The sequence below is a fragment of the Danio rerio genome, chromosome 22 (genome assembly GCF_049306965.1).
Source record: "Danio rerio strain Tuebingen ecotype United States chromosome 22, GRCz12tu, whole genome shotgun sequence".
Classification (NCBI taxonomy): Eukaryota; Metazoa; Chordata; class Actinopteri; order Cypriniformes; family Danionidae; genus Danio; species Danio rerio.
Window position 1 is genome coordinate 24,138,639 of NC_133197.1, and position 15,591 is coordinate 24,154,229.

General features: G+C 35.2%; 1 protein-coding gene across 4 annotated transcripts in view; it reads left to right on the plus strand.

Moving 5' to 3' along the window:
- The first annotated feature begins 1,109 nt into the window (after positions 1 to 1,109).
- Positions 1,110 to 15,591, plus strand: part of ccdc50a (coiled-coil domain containing 50a) — a 43,834-nt gene continuing 29,352 nt past the window's right edge. For 2 of the 4 annotated variants that reach the window (NM_001365997.1, NM_001365998.1), the window contains exon 1: positions 1,110 to 1,379. In NM_001365997.1, coding sequence (NP_001352926.1) covers positions 1,331 to 1,379 — 49 coding nt within the window. In that variant the 5' untranslated portion in view covers positions 1,110 to 1,330. The remainder of the gene's footprint in view (positions 1,380 to 15,591) is intronic. The other 2 variants (XR_012397479.1, XR_012397480.1) reach the window with 1 other exon arrangement.

Here is a 15,591-nt window from a genome sequence, read left to right on the forward strand (position 1 = left end):
TTATGTGCAAAACTGGCATATTGCATAAAAGATGCGAATAAAATTCCATCCAACGAGTCAAAGAGAAAAAAATCGTCACTTCCTGATTAAACTGGCACCAAATATCAACAGTAAAAACAGAATTTACTGTGGTAGAAGAAGCTGCGTCAATTAATTCTTTATTTAGCCTAATTAATGTACTTGCGCCTCAATGTCAGAAGACAATGCTGAAACACAATGAACACGTGGGGGCGTCTGAAGCCATGAGACGCGGAGACTCTTGACACGCACCAGACGTTCGGAGGTAATAATAATATACACTAATACTGAAACAGTTAAGGCATTTTAGAATGACTAAAACAATATTTAAGACATGTTACAGTGTGCTCAGCTTGCTGGTTTGTCCATTTACACACATTTTCATTATCATATGATCATGATCTTTTTTTTAATGTACATACTGTAATTTGTTTAGTAAAAGTGTTTCCATCGTAGTTTATGCGCACATTTTCTATCGAATAAAAGTTTATCCTACTCAGTTATGCGCGTTTTTTTATGCATATTTTAAAAAGTTATGTGCATCATGACATTTCTATCAATCGTTTTTATGCACGTATCCAAAATGAGCATAAAAATAGGTGTGTGGAAATGTAAGGCTAAGGCGAGAAATGCCGCTTCATCTTTAAAAAAGGGGAGGAGACAGACAGAAACTCTGAGTTTAGAGAATAAAACCTGCTTCTGACCAGGTTAGATTCACAGAGTAAGTTACCACAGTAACTGACTCTGAGTTAAAGTTACCTTTCTTTCAGAAACAGGCTTGACTTACCCTGCTTTCTCGAGTTTAACAAACCTGCCATTTTGAAACGGAAAACCCAGAGTTTCTCTCATTTCAGGGTTAAAATACTCTGAGTTTTCAGTTAACCTCCTTTCTGAAACAGGCCCATGGTCTGACAGATAGGATTGTTTGTTGACTGAAACTGCGCAGGTTCAGTGGGTGTGTTACGTTTATTTGCTCGCGTGCGCGCGCTTCACTGCGTGCCAGAAGGTGAGCGCGCGCGTGCATTGCATGTCCCGCCCTGCCATCCGTAGCAAACACACACACACACACACACACACACACACACACACACATTGCTCGGCTTTTCCTTGGTGGATTGTGTATGTGTGTGTTTGTGTGTGCACGTAATTTTCATCTACTCTGGGTACAGAGGGAGGGACAGACAGAAACCTCGGCTGGCGACAGAAACCAATCAGAGCGACACGAAGCCATCGATCGGGATTTATTTATCTGACGGAAACCGCCATCAGTCTGTCAAACAATAACCTTCAGAAACCCCAGAGAAACATTAGGATGGCTGATTTTAGTATTGATCAGAAAAACCTGCCTGGCGTAAAAGAGGGTGAGTGGAGAAGAAGATGATGATGGTGCGCGTGCATTGTGTGTTTCTGCGTTAAAATAAACGGGTGACTGGCACGCGCAGCGAGAAACGCGTTTAAACAAGACGAGCGCGAGCCTGTCAATTCATGTCAGATGACTTAAAACTGTCTTCAAGGTTTGATAGGGATCACATATAGTTAATTATTAAGGTAAACTGATTATTTTGGTTTGTCGTGAGTAAAAGCGCATAGAAAGTCAGACAGCCATTGAATATTAGCTGCACTGGGTCGCCAGGAACGACGCCGATATGTTTGACAACGTTAGGACCTCTACCGCTTTATCTTTCGTTGTGTTTTGCTTCTAATGTCGTGTAATGGATATCATATGGTGGCTAGCATCAGCTGTAGGTGTTGTAGTATGTATTGGCGGTTAAGCAGTGTGAATGTTGGCACGTGCTGTCAGATTGGAGCAGATTCAGCATGAAATCTTCTGCATACTGAGGATGACTGTGGTGCAACACAAGCTGTTGGTGGCTAATCATGTCGTTAAGAGAAAAGCTAGCTTTGCAGGAATTCAACCCAGTAATTTCAACCCCATTTAATGCTTAGGGTGAATTGGTGTGGTAGTATTTACAGACACGTAATTTCTTGGGCAATCTCCAATGTAGTGCTTCATTTATTACCTGAAGTACTGTAGATGTTGTTCATATTCAGGTTAAGTAATTCTGGCTAATCATTATGATTTTTAACGTCATAAATGCTGTCAAGAAGGTTGAGACCTCATTTGTGAGGCAGGTCAAATACACAATAGTTTTAAACGAAGTTTTCATTCACATTCAGTCATTAGTTTAAAAATTGAAGTATAAAATTTGGCACTTTTAAGCTTATTAGAACCTAAATGTTTCTTACTCTTGATTAAGTCAAAATCTTTATATTTGAGTAAAGTTTATCTATTTCTAAACGTATACATTTTAAAAAGACAGTGACATATTAACACATGAACATATAACATGACATCTACATAAACAGTAGACATATTTATCCTTGTCTAGTGTTTGATTTTTTACTCCTCCAAAAAGCCACAAAACCTGTGGGTACTTCAATCCCCTCAAACAAGCACTCGTCAGTGTGGGTATTGTTTGTTTTTGCTGTCTTCAGTAGTTTGTTGTTGTTTGGTTTCATCTGTTAGGCTATGAAACAGTGGCTCAATTCAGTGTTGACGCTTTAACAAACTAGTGTAGACTCCTAGTGCTGCTCACACAATTCAGACTTCATGTGAACATGTCTACACTCTGTACATGCAGATAAAGAATTAGGAGTTGTGTTTTGTGTTCTGATGATGAACATTTCCTTTGCACACTGCATGGAAACTCCTGCGTACACTCATCCCTGGTTTCACAAACAAGTTTTAAAGGCAAAATTCTGTCATCAATTACTCGTCTTAAACATTAATGAGTGTGTTTTGAATAATTCTGAAAACCTGTCACCATTGACTTTCTGAATATTTGTTTTTCCTACTGTGCAATTCAATGGTTAGAGGTTTTCGTCCTTCTTTAAAATACATTATTTCGAAGTTAACACAATAAACAAACTGTTAAAGGTTTGAAACCACTCGAGAGTGAGTAAATAATGAGTAAATCCTAATTTTTTGAGTGAACTTTACCTTTAAGCCTGGATCCAGACTAAATTGCAAGTCTTCTTAGCTGTTTTCACTGAAAAAAAATACTGGCTGATCTTAACATATATCAGTAGATTTGTTTTATCTTAAGATGGACAGCCGTAATGATATTTCTAAGGAACATGTATAAAAACGACTTGATGTACCAACTGAACTATGGCCTAATTTTGGCATAGTCTAAGCCATGACTGGGAAACCTAGCCCTAAACTATACCTGGTGCTTAAGACAGAGGGTGTTATACAGTTGGTACAGGACAAATGATCAGTTTTAACCAATATGAAGTTGCCTAGTTTGGTAAAATAGATCACATGTCTGTGAGCAACCTATATATTAGATATCTGCTGACCAGTTAATACTGCCATCCAATATTAATTCATGGGCTGTGTATTGGCAATGGCCTCAAGATATGATGCAAATCACAATACATGGGTCACGATAGAATATATCACAGTATATTGCGATACAATAAATATTGTGATATATTGCAATAGTTTGTATTAGTATGTGTGTCATGTTATATTGACAACATGATAAAGTCAGCAGACGAATTAAAACTCCAATTCAAATTTATTTTCTATGCATTTCAATTCCTTACAATTGCATATTGTGATTGAACAAAGAACTCACTGAAATGTATTAAATGCATATTGTAAACGCTTAACTAAAACGTATATGCCACTAAAGTCACATATAAATAAAATAAACAATTTATAGAACTAAAGCAAGTAAATATATTTTTTAAAGTGCATCAAGTAAACATAAAACTGTAACACAGTGCTTTAAAATTTGACTAAACTCTAAACTAAACTAAAACTAAACTAAACTCCAAAATCAGGGCTCTAAATTGTATACTAAAATGCGCCCAAAATGTTATCTATTCGACCTCAAAATATATTTGGAAGCATTTGTGCGAGTTCACAAAATTTTTATTGTGCACCTTTGTATTTTCCATTATGCTCACTCTTGCTTACTTCTAATGCCGTTCTACTTAACGTTTTGTTAATCGCGAATTAGCTACTTGTATCGATACTTCAGGTTGGACTATCGATACACTATCGTGAAAGAAATTATCTCGCTAGTCAGATATATCGATAATTTTGCACAGCCCTAATTAATTCAACAATTTACTTTCATAATTTCACAGTCAAAAATAAAATTAAAACTAAAAAAAGTATATTAATTACAAAAACATATATACATTTTTTAAATATGTAAATATTTCAATTACATATTGAGTTATCATATTGTCACCTTGGAATTATAAGGTTCTATCTGCGTTCTGAATGATTTTGAGATATTGAGCTTAAAAGCTTTTGCATTCCATATAGCAAACAGTGTGTGTGAAACATTTGTTTTTAATAAAAAGTCTTAAAATGTAAACAGCTTGTATAAATAATAATGTAAATAAGTTGTCATTTAAAATCAATATGTTAGTGACTCAATTTTGACAAAAATGTCAGATAGAACCTTATAATTTTAAGGTGACCATATAGAGTTATTTGAGTACTCTACCTCATGCTGCAATAATCTAAAAATAATCTTTGTTTTAATGATGCATTTTAATAGCAACATCTAAAGGAAATGAATTGATTTTATAATAAATACATTGGCATATATATCTGGTATTAATTTAACAATTTAATTGAATAATTTCACAGTTGAAAATAAAATGAAACAAATAAAAAACATAAAACTAACATCTCAAACTGTTAACTGTAGCCTTCCATTGCTTGTGCATTGGCTGTTGTATATCTGACAGTCATACAGCCAACAACATATTCACTTTCACATTTTGTATCTTATTTTAATTTAATTTTGGGAGAAGTTAAATTTACATATGTGGTTTCAACAGCCAAATGCATTTAGACCTGTCTGGTTTCGTCTGAAAACCACTTCTTAAAGGGGTCTGGGCAATTGAATTTATATTCATTTCCAATGCGTTTCGGAGGGCATTTACACCTGCTCATATCACGATCGAAAAGCTGTCCAATCAGAAAATATGCATGAAGTGACCAGGTGTTAACAGCCCCTTAACTAGCAGTAAGTTTGAGAAAAAAAGTCATCACTAATTTTCATTGTTTTCCCTATAAGTGTGACTGAACCTTCATACAAAAGCAGATGTTTTGGAGAATGCTGGAAACCTGTAACCATTGACTTCAATAGCGCTTGTTTTCCTACCATGGAAGTCAATGGTTACAGGTTTTCAGCTTTAAAAAAACTGTTAGTGTTTAACAGAATAAAGAAACTTCTGAATGTTTGGAACCACTTGAGGGTGTGTAAATGGTGAGTACATTTTTGGGGCCTGTACTATCTCTTCAAAGCTAGATCAGAATGTTTTCGTCTTTATAACAGGATGAAGACAAACAACATACCGTGTTTTTCAATCTCTCACAGGTTTCTGTTTGTCTTTCCTTGAAGAATGTCCTTGTGGTTTTCTGTTTTCAGTTGTGTTGTGCGTGTGGATTCAGCATTTAGTTGTTGTGCTTTTCTCTGTTCATGCAGGGATCATTGGGGATGCTTGTCTGGAAATGTGCAGGCTTAAAAAATGTGCAGTATTTGCTGCCTTGCATAGACCTCTTGGGATGCGTTCAGTTCTGGTTTTTGTGTTTGCTTTGGAGAGTTTTGAGCTTTTCCTTGTGTAGGCTTGCCAGTTGCCGCTCAGATGGTGTTTATTAATGCCTGGAGTATCGTCATCACAAATGAATCAGATGTTTTAATTGATGTCGTGTTGTTTTTGTCACTTCAGGCTGTATTTATTGTGTGCTCATTTGTATGTGACATTGTGTGTCAACTGCATACAACACAGTTAATATAATAGAAGTGTCTGTTTATATATTTTAGTTGTACGTTTCAGTTTGGGGTGTAGATCTTTATGAAAAAATTTTAAGTAAACATGCTTTAAATTGATCAAAAGTTACAAACGTTTCTGTAGTGTAAAAAAACCTATTTCAAATTAGTGATGATTAGTCATGGGGGGATAACATTTTCAAGGTATACCGGGGTTTAGAAAAGTCTAGGTTTTAAAACCGCCTACATTTTCTGCCATACCATTGCTACAGTATTTGTAAGATTTTTTATTTTTTATATGACAAAAGTATCTCCAGCAGAAAAGATATCCAAAAATGCCTTTTTAAATTGTGTAGAAATCTGTGTTTTTGAAACTGATGAAAACAGCAGAAGGCAATGATTCATTTTAATTATTTAGCCAGACATGTTTATCGTTCAAAAATTTTCAAATGTTTCTCAAAATAAACTATATTGTGTTTAAAGGGAAAAAAGTTTTTAAAATGTACATATTTTGGAGCAGTAAATTACAATACTGTGAAACCATGATATTTTTATCCAATTAAGGTTATCATACCATCAGAATCTTATACTGGCCCATGCCTAGTGATGAACTTTTGAATTCTTTAATCAAAAAATCGTAAAAATGTGTTGATAAATATTGTACATTTTACAAATGTACTGTTATGGTTATTTTTTATAAGACTATCAATTTATATGACTATTCAATCTATTATAGATAAAACTTAGGAGTGACTCTACAAACCATGTGTGTTCTGTGGCTTCTGGTCAAATACAGTTTAATTCAGACTCAACAGTATCAGATCTTGCGATGTGACTATTGCAGATGTGCACATTGCGATATTGATGCAGAAACAATATATTGTGCAGCTATAGAAATGGCTTTAAAGTAGGTTGGGGTGAAGAACTTGTTCTAGGGGTGTCACGATTCTTCAAATTCTCGATTCAATTACATTTTCGATTCTGAAGTCACGATTCGATTCGATTTTCAATTATGAATAATTAATTAATTAATAACAAATTATTTATTTGTAGTCTACCGTTTAAACTACCTGACCTGTATGGTCTTTGTTTTACCCATAAACAAATCATACAGTAAATGAATAAAGGCAAGTTTCACACATAATTACCACCTGTCAATCACTTTTTTCTTGTGAATAGGCAGTGATCTCTGTCGTTGTTATGGCGTCGGTAAAAAAAGGTGCACAACCAACAGGAACCAGCCAACAGTATCTGAGGTGTTTGCTAAAATGACTAAGTACTAGTGTGAAAGTAAAAGATTGAAGCAGTCTTAACCAGGTTAATTAGGTTAACCAGGCAGGCTAGGGTAATTAGGCAAGTTATTGTATAACGATGGTTTGTTCTGGAGACAGTCTGAAAAACAATTAGCTTAAGGGGCTAATAAATTTGACCTTAAAATGTTCATAAAAAAATTAAGAACTGCTTTTATTCTAGCCAAAATAAAACAAATAAGACTTTGTTCAGAGGAAAAAATATTATCAGACATACTATCAACATTTCCTTGCTCTGTTAAACATCATTTAGGAAATATTTTAAAAAGAAAAAAACAACAAAGGGGGGCTAATAATTCTGACTTCCACTGTATTTACAGTAATTATTTAATTTTTTTAAGAAAACATTCAGTTCATCAAGGCTACATTTATTAAATGTAAAAAATATTAAATTGTTAAATATTTATCAAAATTTTAAATAAATACTTTGTTATTGTATGTAGTTTCAAATAAAATCATTACTCCAGACATTATTGCTTTTGTTACTATTACCATTAATAAATTTAATAATAATTAATATTAGTGATTTCTGAAGGATCATGTGACTGGAGTAATGAAGCTGATGTTTCATCTTTAAAATCACTGGAATAAATTAATAAATTAAATGATAAACTACTTTTGAACAGTTATTTTATAGTGCAACATTTCATAATTTGTATTTATGATGAAATAATTGCAGCCTTGGTGAGCAGAAGAAGCTTAGTTTAACATATTTAACAATCATACTGACCCCAAACTTTTGACCAGTTGTGTATAGAATATTTTATAAGCAAAAATGTGCACTTTAATTTTAACAACCCACAGACATCGTCACCGAATATAAAGCAGAGGTCAGACTTTCTCATATATACAAAGCCTCATTTCAATTTTCAGGTTTTGTAAAAATCGATCTATTGAATTAATCAATCTATTAAAGAAACGTTGGCTAGAATTCTGCATTATAGGCTTAAATTATAGAGAGACATAGCAGATGAACCGAGACTGTATCAGATCAATGTAAATCTTTCTTTCGAGCTGTCAGTGCGGAATTGAACAAAACAACAGGCCTAATACAACATATTATACGATTAAAATATGGAAAAATTAACAGATAGTAATTGCGGTCAATTTCCCTGACGGATAAACCGAGATCAGGCTGGATAAACAGCTCTCGGTAATATTTCAGCATGCTTTCACTTTGGCATTTACCGGTTAGAATGACATCTGGCCCTGCTCATCATTTTCTCTTCATATAGCCGTATATATGGCTATTACACGATCATAATACACTGTGATATAGCCTGGGTCGTTAGTTCGTTGCATTGTTTTGTTTTCTCACTACAATCGATCCGCTCAGTAGGGCAGAGACTGTCTCATTCAGGCGATCTCAGACTGATTAATTTGGTGCGGATGCGAGCGCAACTGCTGGATATATGCCAAACAAACTAACGGGGGGAACGAGACAGATTCCGAAACAAACGTCTATGTGTGAAAGCACCGTAAGATTGTATTTGCACACAATTGACAGACAATCGCAGCACGCAGCTCTGGCTCAATCTGTCAGTCAACAAGGCAGCACTGTACACTGACCCGAGCGTCTCGCACGCTGGCCCCGGGCTATCGGGCAGTCCTTTTTGTCGAGCCCTGAAGGTTTAAGCTCTGACGATGGGTCTCCTGCGTCTGCACAGTTTAACAAGCACTTCAACAAGCGTGTTTTTTCCCGCTTGGCAAGCCAAGCTAACGTGACATGGGGGCGTGGCAGCATCGACGATTCTATTTTTTGATTCGATAATCGAAATCGAGCATAAATTTCGATCGATTTTCGATTAAAATCGAAATCGTGACACCCTTAACTTGTTCCCTTTGGGTGTACATGCATTTATTTATTGGACAGCCAGGGTAAAGTCGAGATAGGATACACAGCTGGCCGAAAGTGCGATATGCACAACAATACACAGATAGCACCATTTTTTATGACACTGTATAACAAGAATTAGTATTTTTGAAGTACTGTGATGGTGTTAGGGTAGGGGTAGATGTTAAAAAGTTACAATTTATTGGGGTAGTTTAATAGATAACAAATAATACTTGGTACAACTACTGTTTTTACATTACTGTGACGGTTGGGTTTAGGGTTTTGGTGGGGGTAGACGTTAATAACATACAATTAACATGAAATTTAATAAAAAAATATAAATTGTTTTTGTTAACTTCCAGCCGCAAACGTGTCTGATCTAGCAACAACCAACAGCCAGTATTTAATTTCTTATTAAAAGATGGCTGCCGGCTAACATGTTTTGCTTTAAAGAGGCAAGAAGTGAAGGCAAGATGCATGTTGTCAGTACAATATGTTTTTGGTCCCTTTTTAAAATCTTTACTTAGCTAATCTATTCTCTTAATCATACAAAAGCATGTTATAAACTGCATGAAAATGTCACAATAACGCTTCACCAGCCAATGCGAATAGTTTACCAATGCAAATTTTACTCTCGGTTCCTCATTTGGTGCTATGAATATCCAGTAGTCTCAGTTCTGCAGCTCTTCAGCTCAAGATGCTGCTAAAGTTGCTAATCAGCAGCAGATGGACGACGTCTTTAATCACTGATCTGCAGCAGTGGCTTAATTTTATCCTCTTGCAGTGTCTCATCCTAACGGAGCAAACAAACTCCAGTTGCAGTGTGAACTGCTAATTACGTTTGCATTACGTGATTAGTTTTTGGTGCGAAATTGGTGTATTTGGTTATTAATCCTGCTTAGTTTCTAGAAACGACAACCTTTCTTAGATAGCAAACTGAAATTCAAATGTTGCTTTTATTAGATTTGTGCTGTCGAAGCATGTGTCGGTGGCTTGAGGGAATTTTTTATTTTTTTTATTAGTCGTGAATAAAGTGCACTCCGACGACATCATCCACTTTATGAACCGTGTCACAACAGCTGGTTGTTTGCCAGGTGCAGAATCAGGTCAGCATAGGGCACAGAAAAGCAGATAAGAGCGTGTTAAACGAGGCGGATGTAGACGACAGTTTTTCAGGTTATATTTAAAACTGAGGTGAAAATGGTCTGATGCACTGCGGTTTCAGTTTAAAACAGACTCTTCTTTTCTAAATGTTTTAATTTGAGTCTGGAACAGCTGAGAAATATCAGACTAACTGGATGTTTACAAAACTCCCAGTTTCAACTTAATTTAAATTTATAAGTTTTGCCTAGTAGTTTATGCATCAACATGCCTGTTATTGCATTTTCAGTTTCAGCCATTCAGCATCAGATCATTTTGTTGTTGTTTTTTTTTTTATCAATGTAATGATGGTATGGTTGATATTTAAAAAAAATGTTTCTTCTTTTATTTTTTGGTGAACAGAACATGAAAAACAACAAAATGTATATGTAATGTTTATTTTTATAGTTGATTTTTTAACAAAAATGTTTTTTATCAAATCAAAATGTTTGCATAATTCCTCAAAAGTATTAAGCTCTACCTAATTTCCCCTCTTCTTTTTAAATAATATTTTAGTAGGCAAAATTTAGCTGCGTTTTGATGCAGTTATCTTGGCTAGTTCAGACCTGTCATGGATAATTATGACACTAAAACTGACCGTAGTTGTTGTCAAGTTTCTTTCTTAATGAGTAATCCAATAAATCAGTGATGTATTGTTCAAAACTCATTTAAAAACTAAGCAAGAGACTAAAAAAACTTAACAATTTTATCTGTTGTTAACAGATTAAGGAATGAAACACCACAATGTTGCTCTGAAATGCATAAATATTCGTCTTCGCATAGTTTGGGACTATTTTTATAGTCCCAAACTTTATAGTCCCAGTGAAAAACTGTATTTTTTCTAAAATGAAAAGTCAGAAAAAAGTTGGTTTGTATAAAATCAATATTACCTTTGTGATAACACTCATGCGGTTATATTTCAGGGTGTTCGGTGGGTCTTAAAATTTCTTATGTTTTAAAAACAAAACGATAGGCCTTCAAAAGTCTTAAATTCACTGACATATTGTCTTTTTGGTTTTACATTTTTTTAAACGGTCTTAATTTTACTGTGTCCATGTAAAACTTGTCAATCAGGAAAAAAAACATCCAATCGGCAACAAAACATCTCAAAAAAACCTTTAACAAAGCTTTAATTATAATTAATATTATAATAGCTAATTTAATAGCTTCATAACCAACGTGGTTTAATTATCTTCCTTATGATAAAATTAGTTTGAAAGTTCTTCATGTGTAGACCATATAGGTGGAGGACACCAACCTTAATAGACTGTTTCATGTGCACACATTTGGTTTATTTAATTTTTTTAAAGAGCCTGTAATGTATGTATACAACTGGGGTTGTTTGCTTGTATGACACACTATGTAAAATATGTGGCTAAGAAATAGCTAAATAAATATTTTTTGATGAGGCAAGTAAAAATCTTTTCCACTAGATCAACTGGGCTATTAGGGAAAAAATCTTTAGCATGTGGACTTGTATACGTCTAAAATATCATTCATAATGGTCTTATAAAGGTCCTACAAAGTCTTAGGATGCTTTCACACCTGCCTTATTTAGTTCGATTGAATCGGTCTAGAGTTCGTTTTCGTTTTCCCTTTTGGTTCGCTTCAGCAGGTGAGAATGCAGCAATCGTACTCGAGTGCGCACCAAAAGCGGACCAAATAAGCGTAACGAGATCTGCTTGAAGAGGTGGTCTCGGTACGCTTTTAAACGAACCCTGGAGCGGTTCGTTTGTGGTGAGAAACTAACTAAATAGTACGAATCCGTACTAAAACAGGTCCAACTGCAAAAAGTGCTGTGCATTATGGGATAAGGAGGAAAAATATTTGTTGACATCGCTTTACCAACAGCGAGAGAGAGAGAGAGGAAAACATTACCTGATGGATCGTTGGTAATATTTCCGGAAGATGACCATGTCGCAGTTTAGCTAAATTAAATCACGCCTCCTCCTGAAGTGACATGCAATGCATTAAAACACTGTTTTCCAGCCGCAGCCGCGCTTCATTCTCGAAATGTATAGTTTGTCTAAAGCATGCATACAATCAGTTAGTGCAGTCGTCCCTCCTGAGTAAAAAAGACATTTTGTGTCTGCCGGTTTGTTTACTTGCGAGAGTTCGTTGGCATTTTCCCACACGTGAATTCTAACCAGAGATGTATAGTAACGAAGTAGAACTACTTCACTACTGTACTTAAGTACTAAAAGGCAGTATCTGTACTTTACTGGAGTATTATTTTTTTCTCCTACTTCCACTTTTACTTAAGTACATATTTTACATGAGTTTAATACTTTTACTCCGATAGATTTTTTATGTGCTGCATCGTTACTCGTTACTAGGGGTGTCAAAATGATCGATATCAGTTCAGTAATAGGTCATACCCGGTTATTACGTGATGACGTCATTTATCTCCTATGCGCGATGTCGCAATACTATAGCTAAGTACGGAGGCGCGAGGGCGAGGCGGCACAGCATACCAGCCGCTAGTGTACTATTAGGGAGAAATGTTGTAAAACTTCACCTCTGCCTATCTCTCGCTCTCTCACTTTGGACATTTGACCCGCTGGCCAGTTTGTAAGGTAACTTTTCCTCTCTTCTTAGCTGTTAAAGCTGTGGATCCAGACATGAGCGTGCCAAGTTTTCTTCACTGTGTCTATTACCTGTGATAATCGCGTATTCTTCCCGCCATGGGTGAACAGCGCTTATATTTCTAAAGCCCTTTCTGTTGAGGACAATAACCAATCATAGCCGTGTAAGACCCGCCTGTCATCGCTCAAAAAGCAGGCGGGATAATATTGACATGAGTTTATTAGCTGTAAATGCTCGTGCTGTCTTCTGTGCATGAGTTTTGTTTGATACATCCAGAAAGAGTGTTTTCTTTGAGCAGGTCAAATTAAGGGCACAGTTCGTATATCTGACTGCTGTATTAAAGGACAAAATTTTATTACAAAAACCCCTTTAACTGTCACACCAAGACAAAAGCAATAGAATTTATTTTTTGATTGCATTTCTTAACTCCAAATGTCGCTAGTTAACACAATCCGTGCATTTTTATTCAACACATCACATTATTTCTAAAATATCAGCCTCTACCAAATGGTTGAGATGTTGGTTTATGGTAAAAGTACCAGAATTAATAAATATACTACAGAAAATATGAACTGTAAGACCAATTTCATTAAAAACATAATAAAAATAAATAAAAAATATTACTAAATCATAGCCATAAGCCATAAAATATTTCAGATTTTCATTTAACACAGTAATATACACATTTTCCTGTTTTTTTTTTTACAGTAAAATCAAAATCAAGTGAATTTGTGAAGCAGGACTTAGTTTGCTTGTTTAGTTTAAAGCTTTTTATTTTAAAGCAATCAAACTTTAAAACTCCCAAAGTGTGAGTGTGTGTGTGTGTGTGTGTGTGTGTGTGTGTGTGTGTGTGTGTGTGTGTGTGTGTGTGTGTGTGAGTGAGAGTGAATAATGCGTAAGAGAAAACAACAGTGTGATTGTACCTGTGTGTGCGTCTGTGTGTGTGTGTGTGTGTGTGTGTGTGCGTGTGTGTGTGTGTGTGTAAGAGAGAGTGTAAAAACAATTGCAACCTATGTAATGTCCCCACAATTCACAAAAATGTGTGTGTGTGTGTGTGTGAGAGAGAGAGAGAGAGAGAGAGAGAGAGAGAGAGAGAGAGAGAGAGAGAACTGTGTGTGTGAGAGTGTATGAATGTGTGAGAGTGGGGAGAGAGTGTACATTTAGGTGTGTGCAGGGCAGTGTGTGTGTGTGTGTGTGTGTGTGTGTGAGAGAGAGTATGTATGTGAGTGAACATGCTGAATTATCTCATCAGTGAAGGCATTTTTTGGTAAAAGGGCCTGACGATGTGAGCTCTTGTACCATAGAAACTATTTACAGAGAAAAACAGTATCATAAGCCATGTTTCTTTTCGTTCTGCTTAATCAAGTGCCCCAAAAAGATTTTTAAAATAAACAAAACAATTAGTGTATTTTGACTGCTTTCTTTAATAACTACATTACACAATACTTGTACTTTTACTTTCAGTACTTGAGTAGTAAATTTTGAAATAAACTACTTGTAATACTTAAGTACAAAAAATGTTGAATACTTTTGTACTTCCACTTAAGTATGGTGCTTAAACAGCACTTCTACTTCTACTCAAGTCAATTTTTGATAAAGCACTTGTACTTTTACTTAAGTATGGGTCTCTAGTACTTTATACATCTCTGATTCTAACCAATCAATAAGCAGTTTAGGAAATATCTTTAACAACATCTGGCCAGTGAGAGATGTGGATTTTGTCAGATGACAGCATTTTGGTTCGTTTCAACTGGTTCGGACCAAAGCCAGCAGTTTGGTGTGAAAACGACCCAAAGACGACAAAAAATGCAACAATGTATCATTTATTGCCAAATGAAGTGAACTACAGATGTGAAAGCACCCTTAAATTATGCTTTGTGAAATCATATATACAGGTTGGCCGCTGGGTCTTAAAAATGTCTTACATTTTAAAAACAACATTTTAGGTCTTAAAGTCCAAACTCACTAAAATGTTGTGTTGTAAATCTTAAATCATTTCAAAAAGGTCTTAATTTTTCTTTGTTCATGTGAAGCTACTTAATTGGTACAACCAACAATCAATCTAAAAAAAAAGTTGAGCAAAAATGACATTTATAAACTCAATTCACCAACTTGGTTTAATTATCTTTCTTACAATAACATTTGTTTATGTGTTTGTAAAATAAGTGTTTTTAAATTTTGATGGGGCATGTAAAAATATCCACTGGCCATTCAAAAAAAAAAAAAGAAACATTGCGGTTTGCCCTATAAGTGTGATATTTCATCCATAATGGTCTTAAAAAGGTCTTAAATTTGACTTGAAACCTGCAGAAACCTATAAATAAAACATAAAAGCATAATTATTTGAATTATAGGTTCATTCAAACTGTTTATGAATAGGCTTCAACATGCAGTGAATGATAATCAGCTCACACATTGTAAAAAATAACCCATTACAATGTCAACAAATACCACACACTCCTTAATCCAATTCAAGCTTAAAGGTTCACGAAACCATTCTTTTTTTTGAGATTTTAACAGATTTGTGTGTGTTGAGCATCAGTTAAGACAATGTTAGCTTTAATAGTGGGGAAAAACTGGATAATTTTGAGCTTTTGTCAGCTAATTTTAGCTTCTGGGTTTAAAAAGATTTTTGGGGCGGGATCAAAATTGGCAACGTAGAGCAAAACTGCAAGTGCAAAGATGACACGTCTGTTTCTCATTATTATTCATAGCGAAGTTTCCCTATCCTATGAGAAGAGACGGCTTCTTAATTATTTATGACTACGTGCTTTCCAACTGCAAGGCAGACCTGCCAGTGCCAAGCTGTAAGATCCTGACTGGGTGAAACCGCGTCCACGGCACACAGTATTCAGCTGTTTATGAAGGGTCGTATATGTTTGTTTCGATGATCCACAGG